The sequence below is a fragment of the Poecilia reticulata genome, linkage group LG9, assembly GCF_000633615.1.
Source record: "Poecilia reticulata strain Guanapo linkage group LG9, Guppy_female_1.0+MT, whole genome shotgun sequence".
NCBI classification, from domain to species: Eukaryota; Metazoa; Chordata; class Actinopteri; order Cyprinodontiformes; family Poeciliidae; genus Poecilia; species Poecilia reticulata.
This window is the reverse complement of record NC_024339.1, coordinates 1364842-1376447: the sequence shown is the minus strand read 5'-3', so window position 1 is coordinate 1376447 and position 11606 is coordinate 1364842. Positions and strand designations below refer to the sequence as shown.

Below are 11606 nucleotides of genomic sequence, written 5' to 3'. Positions count from 1 at the left end.
AATTGAAACTCTTCCTCCCTCCCGGGCCCCCCGAAGGCCCAGGAGGGAGGGAAGGCCCCCCAGCACCCGCCATAGCTCCGCCCCTGTCTCCTTCACCTCCAACCTGAGATATTATYGTCGTCTGAAGAAATGCGCCACGCCCGATCAAAAGCAACCAATCAGAACCAAGAGGAGGGGCTTAAACACAGCCAATTAACCTTATGCTCAATGTGCAAATGGCTGGAAAAAATCTTATAGGTGCAGGAAAACCATTAATCTGCCATCATCAGTGGCAGAGCTAACTAGCCACCGATGCTATATCACAGTAGAGAGCCAGGGATCAGGAGGAGGTGCTAAGACCTTCCTCCTGGCTCTGATTGGTTGATTCTAGTTTGCGCTGGGAGTACCAGGATAAGTCTTTTATTTTTTTTTTCACAGACTATCAGTCTCATACCATTCTGTCACAACATGGTTAAAGTTACAATAAATATGCAAAAAATATATTATTATAAAAGTTACTTAAAGGGAGATTGTTTTGCAGTTATCAATATTTGAAAATATTCTCAAAACAACAATATCATAATTTATCGCAATAATAGCAGGACAAATTAATGTCCAGCAAAATTGTGACAGGCCTATGCAACACCAGTAAATAAATAAATTTAATATTACTTAAGAGTTCAAGGGGCATCAATGATTTTGCAGGGCGCTGTATCCTGCAAACTGACCRTCATGCACACAAGTCAGCATGATCTCCCACAGAGCTGCAGACGCAGCGTAAACAGAGGAACTGACCAACACGCAGCGTCCTGTAGCTCTGTCTGTCAGCGCAGTCCGCCGCCCTCATCCTCAGAGACATCTCCGCCCTGCAGCCTGCCGACCGTCTGCCTGCTGCTTGGTGTCACGTCTGTTTGCGTGTGGCCGGGTGCAGAAGGAGACGCCAGCGTGTTGCTTTGTGTTGTCTGCCGTTTGATTTTAACTCATCTGTTCCTCCCCCACTGTGCTGGAAAAATCAAGTAACAGGTGCAACGCCTTTAAAGGGTTTACCCTTATCTCTGTGTGTGTGTTCTTTGAACTCGSCCTTTCTTCCTGTGTGCGAGTCAGGTGGCGAGCTTCAGACCTCCTCAGGGACTCTAGATGAAGGGCTTGATGAGGATGCTGACTGGGAGGAGGAGAGGAATCTGGAGAGGGCGGCCTGCGAAGGAGACGATTTCATCCCACCAAAAATCATGGTCAATAACCTTCCAGGTTTTCAAAAATATTCATCATGTTTTCCATTCAATGTCCTAAATCAGGAAGGTTTTAGGTTAGCAAACAGAGTAATTCAAAAAAAGTTACTCTTAAATTTACTTCGACCCAAAATAGTATTAAGATTTATGGAATGAATATAAAGTATTTGCCCCAGTTAAAAATCCCATCAGTTTTTGCATTATGTCATGCCCAAATGTCTAAGATCATCAAATCAGTATTAATAAAATGTAGAAGTGTGTGCTACTGCATATTTTGGTATTGATCCAGATCATGGCCAGTATCATTGATATCAATACTTTTTTATTTTGACATATATTAATACAAAAAGTGGTCAGACGTTTGACATGTAATCAAACTTTTGACTTGTAGGTGTTTTTGTGATGTTATTTTGGGTTTAKGTTTTGTTAAAACCCAGGACCAATTTAGATAAAGTTGATTTGTGTTTATAAAATAGCCTAATAACATATTAACATRATAAAACAGAGATGACTGAAAAACAATGTGAAAAACAATTTGTGTGCATTTTTCCTATGTTAGGTGTAAAAACATTGAGTGACTGAATCCATGAATTCTGCTCTCTACCCATCATTCCTCAGGGAAAATACCCCACAATGAGTTCTTGATCTTAAGTTCACATGATCTTTGAAATAAGCCAAAGTGATTGTTTTAGAGCGGTCTAGTCAAAGTACTGTCTCAAAATCTATCKATATGTTCAAATACTTTTSAGCAATTTCCCACATGGTGGAAAAAACAGCTGCAATRTTTATGAGGCAACTTATTTTCACAAATGGTCGGGTTTCCTGCTTTTGTATTCATCCTGGTTTTAATTGTCTGATTTTAAAATATATCTAACAACATGAGACTGTTAAGTATGACAACAAAATGAAAACAGACTAAATCTGTAAGGGGTCAAAKATCTTTTCAGGGCTCTGTTCACATCAGGCACTAAACACATTTAAATAACTTCAAACAATTCCCATCAGTTATTTATTATTCAGGCCTATATGATTTTATATATTCACAGAATGTGCTCATATCAGCAAGTAGGGAGAGATGTTTATAGTGTTTTCTGAAGTATTTTGGCTGCTGCAACATACATGACTTTTGAATATTAACAAATCACATGCAAAGGGAAAGCATGGATTTACTTTCTGTTATCTAATTTTTTTAAATATCATATTTTGCTTTTTTTTCCCTTCTCAGCTTTGTGTCTGTATGCGACGCTACAGTTAATGGAAGTGTTTTGCATGAATCCACAGCTCATATCCTCCAAGGTACCGAAGGCTGAGTATGTTCCCAACATCATCCGCAGGGACGACCCCTCCATCATCCCTATCCTATATGTGAGTTTCAACTGTTGATGACAAATATAATATATTTTAAAATTAATCACATAATTGGTGTGAGAACACTGCATCATTGGAAAACAGTGAGTTATTTAAAAATGATCAGMTTACAGTTACTTGATTGTGCTATAGTACTAAATGCCTGAAAAATACATAGTGATCCTTAAATAGTGTTTTGAAAATCTTGAGATGAGGAAAGATTCAAAATAAAAATAAAAAAGTACAGTTTGAAGTTGGTTATGCTAAAACGAGACAGTTTTAAATTTAGCGGCATATCTTAATAGTAGTAGTAAAGAGTGATGAACACAGCAGGAAAKAAATGATGAACTTGTTTTTTGTTTAACAGAGAGATTGTCTAAAATCAGTATTGCAGGATCAAAGCGTTACAAAAACCAGAGTCTGGAAATCTCAGATTAATCTGAAAATGAGATTAAAATCAAAGGAATGCATTTCAATGAGACGACTGCAAGCAAAAAAAACAACAGGAAGTTGTTTAAGCACAAGTTTAACCCTTGTGCTTAAACTTACTATTTACCAGTTTTTACCAGTAAAAACTGGTCTATCCACTTTTCTTACAGTAATTAATTGTCAGCTGTTTTTCTTTTTTGTTGCCTTTTTTTATTAGTAATTCAAACTTCAAATAATGAATTAAACCTTACTTTTTCTGTTCTTCAAAAGCATGCCTGGTTGTATTTCAGATCTTTTTTTTTTTTTCAATGAACCAACATTTTTAAATTTACGAGTTGCTTAATTTTCCTTCCTTCCTGAACTCAATAGTAATACTGTGTGAATGTTCTGTTTATAGGACCATGAGCACGCCACCTTCGATGACATCCTTGGTAAGCGCTAATCTTTCCCTCTTTGAATARTAATWGTGCTGAGGTGAAAATGGCTCGTGTTGTGAAGGTGGGGCTGGAATAAGTTTCAGCTGGCTGGAGTGCAGAGATGACTCATTGTTTTCTTGTGCTCTCGTGTTTGTGTGAGTCTCTTGAGGCACGGCCAATTTCTGTTTCTCACCATGAACACTGAGTGGGAAAAGTGACACCTCTTTTTCTCCTCCCCTCCCCAGAAGAGATAGAGAAGAAGCTGACAGCCTACAGGAAGGGCTGCCGGATCTGGAACATGCTTATTTTCTGCCAGGTGAGCGACAGATTGGAGGTATRTGMTTCCATAATAATATTACATCATGTTACACCTTATGGGAAGCCAACCCAGCATGCAGTGTAACTGATACCACATACTGTATGTAATTATATTTTCAATTTCAAATCTACATTAAAATATTTAAGCTACATTTAAATTTGTAGGTCAAACAAAGAAACATATTTTAGGTACAACTGTATTTTGAGGAGAACAAAAAGTATAGAGCAAACATAAACTGTAGAWTAGGGAAAAAATTAAATGTGTGCATTGCTATGATTATTAAATAAGAACTAAAGTGTTTWGATACTTCACTAATTAAAATGTTTACTTTATCAATMAATCAACCAATTAATCGATCAAGTTTATTTGTACAGCATRTTTAAGCAAGGCTTAACATCATAAAAACACAAAAATAAAAGTAATAAAAACATCAATGCACATCATATATGTTTAGTCTTGACTTAAATGAACTCAGTTTTTCAACTGTTTTGCAGTTTTCTGGAAGTTTGTTACCTTCACTTTAATTAATGAAGCTAACTTTTTCTAAGTTAGCACATCTATGATATTACAATGTCGTTCTCCACTACCTTTTTATTTGATACATGTTGCTGCTTGGTGGAGTCATCAGGAAACATGGACTAACGCTGATGACTCTGAGCTACCACCTCATTGTCTCGTGATCCCCCCCGGCCAATCAGTGCATTRCATTAAAATGTGTTGCTCAACTAGGACATAACAGAAGTTTTAATCATTGGATTCTTTCCTGGTGGTTCTTTTTGACTCTGAGAAACCTGCTGTCAAAATGTTTGATGCTTGATTTTATTTCCAGCCATTTAAACTCTTGTAATGCCCTGCTTTCTGATCTCCATAAGAAAAATCTGTCCAGCCTTTAACTGTTACAAAATTCTGCTGCTCTGCTGCAAATTTGTAAAAAAAAAAACAACAAAAAAGCTTGTTAATAAAAGTTACATACTGTAGCTTTATGCCTTATGAGATTAATATGTGCCTTTATTCTTCTGCTAATGTAAAACTACAGTAGTAGGTTAAATCCAGAACTCTGACCCAGGCTGTTTTCATTTGGTAAGTGGTGTGTTTCCTCCTCAGGGGGGTCCAGGACATCTCTACCTGCTGAAGAATAAAGTGGCCACCTTTGCCAAAGTGGAGAAGGAGGAAGACATGGTGCAGTAAGTCGTCTTCCCAGCTCCTGACATCAGTTACAGGATTAAAACATTCATGGAAGAAAAATAAACTGTCAACGTGAACACATTAGATTAATTAAAAAAGTTTAGCACGTTAATATTGTTACATAATGCAGATCAATCGCATTRCATTGTTTGACCTAAACGGATTTTGTTTTTGGTCGCTGGCATTCAGACTGGTGAGCTGAGCGGAAAATTTCACTTTAAAAAACACAGCAATGGACTTCTGGATAAAACCAATTAAGTATGTACTTATTGCAATGATGAATTATCTTTCCACCAAAACACAGCCAGTTTATAATTAATATTTCTAAATTACGTTTGAAACAAAATAACATATTTTTTTAACCATCCTGAATGTAAAAACCTGGAAATCTGAGATGTTTGGTTTGAGACTATGAAGGATTTTCTTTAACATTTTTAGGATGTGGGTTTTTTTTACATTTAGTGATTATTCATAGTGCTATATGATTAATCTGAATAAATTTTTTGATTGACAATCCTACTTAGAATCTTTACATTGTGATGCAGAGAAGAAAGTAAAAGGGCAAAGAGTCTTATTGTTAGTCATCAGTCACACAGCTGGAGCTTYGGGTTTTAGTTTGGTCTATCACAGACAACCACAGAAAAATAAATCTGATGGGCATCAATACTTTTGAAAGAAACTGGAAATATTAAAACTGAAGAAGTAAAACCAAGTGTGACGTTTAGCTGGTTTTCATAACCGACTGCTCCTGTTGTCTCGTCTGGGTCATGTGATCAGGTTCTGGCGGCGCCTCAGCAGGCTGATGAGCAAACTGAACCCAGAGCCCAACCTCATCCACATCATGGGTTGTTATGTGCTGGGAAGCGCTAATGGAGAGAAGGTGAGTCCGAAGCCAGACGTCCACATCTTGTTCTGCTTCCTCTAAACGTCCACAGAGTGAGACGCTTTCTGCTGCCGTGTATAGATCAATCATTCAAGCCTTCAGCTCATGTCGTCCTCTCAAAACACTTTTTCTACTTGCATGGCAAAAGACTGTAAGTGTTGAGGATTTTTTTGTTGTTTTTTAATAAAATAAAATAAAACAGACAAGTATATAGATTCCAACATTAACAGCAGCTTGTATACAAGCTATAGTCCTGCTGTCAGGGTGGAGGTAGGAGGGTTTGCAAACTGTGGGTTCTGAGTGAAGAACAAGTTAACCGGCACCCACAGCGCTTCTTAAAGGAGAGGGAGCATCGGCTGTTCCACAGCCGCTATATTAAGCTGCATGCACACGCTCATGCTAGCTCTCGCTTTAATTACATGTTCACACATTTACTTTCACACTCACGCTCCTTCCCCAACTCTTCTCCCCCACAGAGACTGACACACTAACCATACAGAGACACTCATAATAACTTGCGCCTGAAATATGCCCACCCACCAGAAGCGGTCACATTTAGACCTGCTGCCCCGTCCAGACATGCTACACTGCTGACACTACTGGCTCAAACACATGTTACTCTTCTGCCACCATCCAGAGTTGTTAATCAAAAGTGATGATGAATAGATGAAGAGTGAAGGCCTCTGGATGAATAACTGCATGTTTGTGTATGTCTTAGAAATGTTGTGATTGAGCATCAGAGGATGGAGGAATCAGAAAGAAGAGTTATGAACTACTTAACTAATTTCTCAAGCAAGCTTGCTTATTGTTGAAGTAGTCGGCCATTTTACAGGAGAGTTATGAGTTCAACACGATGGAATCCAACATGTTTTATGAAGTGTGTGATGCTGTGAGAGCTCTGCTGGAGCCAGCTGCACATTGTCTGAAAAAAACCAAACCATCATCCTCCTACCACTTCCTGTCATCTTTTTCGTCTTTTTTGCCAGCAGTAACATCCGGTTGTTGATCATGTGTGAAAAAAGTGTTTCCATTGCAGCAACTTGAAATACATCTATTTCGGCAAAAATCCATCTTAGACTAATTTCATTAACATGAAAATCCTCTCCACCTTTTTGCTTAATATTGACAGCCATTTTTTTTCTTTAAAAACATCAWGATTTGTGGTTTTTAAGTTTTAGGTTTCATCCCATTCCTTTTTGTTTTTTTCTGGAACTTGCTGTTCATTCTTCTATGCTGGTTTATTCATTTTTCTTTTTGCTTTAGGATTTCATTCTCCTTGTTCAGTGCTATTGTTTTCATTTGGTTGGTAACTCCTCTCATAGTTCAGCTCTCTCTCAGCCTGTCAGTCTGCTTCCCTTCACAGCTGTTATCTATCTCCTTCACTCTCKTTCAGTTGTCTCCACTTCCCCCTCATTAGTCCTACTGGTCGCTCTATCAGCTCCACCTCTCCCTCAGTATCTAAGTTAATCTGTTCCTATTGTTCTTCATTGGCTCATCCCTTTATTATTCCCATCTTCATGCCCATTTATTTCCCCATTGTTCATTGATCTTCCTGTTCTCGATCTTCACTTCATGTCTTGTCCCTGTGATCAACGTTGCAAGTGTCYTTTTGTCTGTTCCTGTTAAAGAMGTCTCTTCTCTTTTATTCTCTGCTTGGATCCTCTAAAGTTAGATGCTGCACTTTAATAAAAGTCCTTTGTGTGTTCAACTTGTTCAGGCTCTYTGCAAAGAACGCAGGGCAGCCGCTCGCCGCTCGTGCAGTCAGTGTGACATTTAGCATTTCCTCTTTTGTGGTTTGGAACAAGTTGCGCAAGCAGGGCCACAAATAGGGAAGGGCTTATTCGCTGCATTTAACAATTTGTCCTCCCGCTGCTGCCTGTGTGTGTTCCTGGAGCCTCAGCTGGAGTGTTGCTAAGAATAGATTGACTGGCTGGCTACCTGCAGAAGGTACAGCATTATGTGTTGGTTCTACTCCAGTGACAGGATAAAGGATTCAGATTTAGATTTGATGAAATAAAAATCACACACACKCTTCCGTTGCAAAGACAAGATGAGGAATCTTGAGAGAGCAACACGAGGACATCTGAAAAACACCGRCTGGGAAGGCCAAGAATGCACTTTACCATAATGATTGCAATCAATTCAAGCATGGACGAACCTCTGAAACCTCTGAAACCTCTGAAACCGACCCATGATATCAGATATTATCAAGAGATTCTTTGAATAAAGCTGGAGTCAGTCTTGCTCTGGCATTTCCTGCTGCTCCTCTCTGACCTCTCCCTCCCCAGACCATTGTTACCGGAACATTCCTCACCTCCCAACACATCTTGACATTTAGGTGCCAGTTTATGTCTGGCCCCTGTCAACGTCTCTCATGTCTCACACCTGCCCATTTATCAGCAGAGGTTAACTTCTGTGGAGATAAAAGATGCCAGCTGTTGCAGCTGTCAGGGTTCATTTAGTAGATTTTTATGTATTAGAGGTGTGGTGAATCTTAGAGGAAATAAACTTTCTGAACAAATGACACAATCACGTAGAAACCTCGATTAATTAAATCACTCAGTAAGAACGACACAAAGTTTAGCATTCAGCCTACCTGAATAAAAGTAACACATTGAGTTTATTTTAAAAAAAGCAACATTCATGCCTACATTTATTAACTTGTATTTTTGTTTCATTGCCAAGAAAATCAAGATTCAAAAGGGGGAAAGGAAAAAAACCCAACAAGTTTATCACACCAGCGGCTATGTGGAAACCAATATTTGACTCTAAAACATGAGAGACGCCGTGTTAGGAGCAGTGGAGGTCGGATAAAGAAAAAGTTTGACTGACCACAGGAAGTGAATTTTTTATTAGTGTAAGCAGAGCATCAGCAAAACATTAGACTGTATAGTGTTGTTTCAATTTAAAGTCATGCTGGTGAAGAAAACAAACATTCGAGCTGTCAACGTTAAAGCGTTAGCCAGAAGATTTGAATGTATTAGTATTACATAATGTGGATGAACTGCATCACCTACTTTAATCAAAAACGCAACAGCAAAATTGAAAGTTTTCCACAACAGACATCAACAAAAGTTGAATATTTTTCATCTTTCTTGTGTTGCGTTGCTTGTCTTCATCTGCACGTCCAGATGCAAGAGCTCAAAATTTCACATGCGCAACTTAAACAGCTGGATGAGGACAAGAGACTGTCGCCTCATCGCACAAGTTCCAATGGGAACCAGTGGAGAGGAATGTTTAGAAAATATAAACCATGTTTTTTTCTGTTTTCTCATAAAAAAATTAAGTAATGACTTTTTCACCATTTCTCAAATGTAAAGTTAGCACAGGTCATTTTTACCCTTCTCCAGTTTTACTAATCTAACCTCACAAAGCAAAAGCCTCTTGAGATGAAGCCTGCAGCATCATTTGGCTACTTGGTTCTGACTGTGTTTGCACAGCAGCTGGCGCTGTAGCAGAACCCCAGGGAACACAGGGGAAGACAGAGGGGAGGACAAGTGGAAACAAGTGGAGGACAAGTGGAAACTGGGCCAAAGGCTGAAGCATCATCAGATGTGACATGCAAAGTGTGAGACACACAGTGGATAGTGAAATAATATAGAAGGCAGATGAAATATTCTGCAGTATCCCTGGATTTAAATGTGGAATACATCATTTCTATGGATTTATGTCGAATCCAATTTTAAGAGTTGTGATGCATCACATTGTTTCATAAGTTGTTTCAGTTTGTCCTCAGATGGTCATTAAAAACTCCTTGAGACAAAAATGCCCAAACATTCATCTTTGGGATTCATGATGAGATGCTGTATTTACAGTTCTGATGCAGCTCCTCCATAGAGCCATGCTCACAAATCTTTAGGAGTTGGAACAGAGCAAAAATATTTATAATTCACAATTYATGTTGGGCCAAGTACCCAGCAGTCTTTAAATATTAAAAACAACAATAATATTGACAGTAATAAACCTGTACATAACATGCAAAAGTTTCAAATAAAGCTTCAGATCCAGTTTCAGCAGCATGTGGCTCACGTCTGAACTAGCTTTATTAATCCACACATCTGCACATGACTCTAACCCAACGCTGCATAACGTTACATGAGGTCACACACTTCCTTCCTTCCCTGATATCTGATGCTGCTCAGAGAGCAAAGGCAGATAGGATCATTTTAGAAACATTTGGTAGTCAGCCTGGCTATCTGCATTTCCTGTTTGATATGTACAAACAAGATATGCAGATACAAACATAAGCTGTTTGTATCTTTTTTGTTTGTTTACTTAAACTGAGTTATGATAACAGAGATACAAATCTACTGTTCTCATCCCAAAATTATCCTATTTTTAAGTTTGACTGCCAGATTTACAGATTTACATCTCCTGACTGGCAATCGATCAGTTAAAACTAAAACATGACATCTTATTCCTGCCAGTGATATGATGCACCGTAGATAAGACTGACCAGTGTGCAGTGTGACGACAACAATCTTTAGAGTTGAGGACATCATGGAGAGAAGATGGCATAAAGTTAGTTATTCATCATCTGTAAGGTGTTTAAATACCTTCTTACAAATTTGAACTTCTTGCTTCGGCCATGTTGACTGAGCTCATACAACAGGGGGCCGGACATTGGAATGTGCTGGTTGTTTGATATGAGGCAACTTCATTTTAGATTCCTCCTGCCATCTTCCAGTGTGCCGCTGGGCAAGGCATGTAAGCCCAACTTGTCAACAAACCTGTGTGTGTGTGTGTGTGTGTGTGTGTGTGTGCATGCGTGTGTGTGTGTGTTTGTGCGTGTGCGCGTGCGTGTGTGTGTGTGTGGGGGGGTGTCCATGAGTGAATGTGGCTGTGGASTAAAGTGGTTTTGAGTGGTTGTTACAACTGGAAAAGCATCATAAGTTCAGTTCATTTCCATTTATTACTTATGCAGTTTTGGTCATTTCACGTTCAGCTTTTCTGGTAACAAAAAAGAGCCGCCAGCCGTCCATTAGTGGGGACATTTCTTTAAATAATGAACCACGCTTATTGGGCTAATTGGTAATACGACAAGCTGAGGTTGAAAATGTCTCCATAATCATTTTTGTCTTTTGTTTTAATGGGGCAAAATTCTGTCCTGTGTTTCATGAATAATAATAACGACTAATAAAAGGGAGAGCTGAAAGTATTCACTCACCTTCTGCCTCTTTGTGCTTCTTGCAGCTTATCCAGACTTTGAAGAGGCTGATGAGGCCGTTGTCTGTCGAATTCAAGTCTCCACTAGAGCTGTCAGCCCAAGGTGAGCAAACCACATGCACATTTGGAACCTTACAAATTTACAAACGAAATATACAGATTACTGCTTAGTAAACTTCATCTTTATAGGATGTGTACACCATAAAACCCCCCCCAAAAAAAAATTCAACACCAAACTTGTTTGCTGGAGTGCTATGGACTTCAGTTAGATTCCCTGTTGCAGTGTTTATAGTGAGCATGAATCACTGCCAGTGAGCTACTTAGTGATGAAAGGAATGCCGTGCTACACTCCTCATGAATCCCTCGTCAGTTATTTTCCTGACAACTATTGATGCCATGCTAATTCTTTAGCTCATAAAACATCATTATCTCAGCTGTGCATGCCGCCGTCTTCGATTAACCCTCTCCGCTCTGCTTCCTCTCCTGCTTTTGCTTTTGTCTTTTTCCTCTTCCTGCACATAACCTGCACTGCTATGAGCAATCACTTAGCTTTTTCCACTGAAAGACTGGAAGCAATAATCGAGAATTAAAAAATGTAAAAAATAATTTTATATATATAAAACATTATCTCAGCTGTGCATGCCGCCGTCTAT

At 38.9% G+C, this 11606-nt stretch overlaps 1 protein-coding gene across 6 annotated transcripts in view; it reads left to right on the top strand.

Annotated features, from left to right (window-relative positions):
* The window catches only part of LOC103469569 (NMDA receptor synaptonuclear signaling and neuronal migration factor-like), a 66225-nt gene that overhangs the window by 41798 nt on the left and 12821 nt on the right, over window positions 1-11606 (top strand). For all 6 annotated transcript variants that reach the window (XM_008417326.2, XM_008417325.2, XM_008417322.2 and 3 more), the window contains 7 exons: window positions 1084-1211; window positions 2490-2573; window positions 3382-3415; window positions 3646-3716; window positions 4824-4903; window positions 5682-5784; window positions 10981-11056. In XM_008417326.2, coding sequence (XP_008415548.1) covers window positions 1084-1211; window positions 2490-2573; window positions 3382-3415; window positions 3646-3716; window positions 4824-4903; window positions 5682-5784; window positions 10981-11056 — 576 coding nt within the window. The remainder of the gene's footprint in view (window positions 1-1083; window positions 1212-2489; window positions 2574-3381; window positions 3416-3645; window positions 3717-4823; window positions 4904-5681; window positions 5785-10980; window positions 11057-11606) is intronic.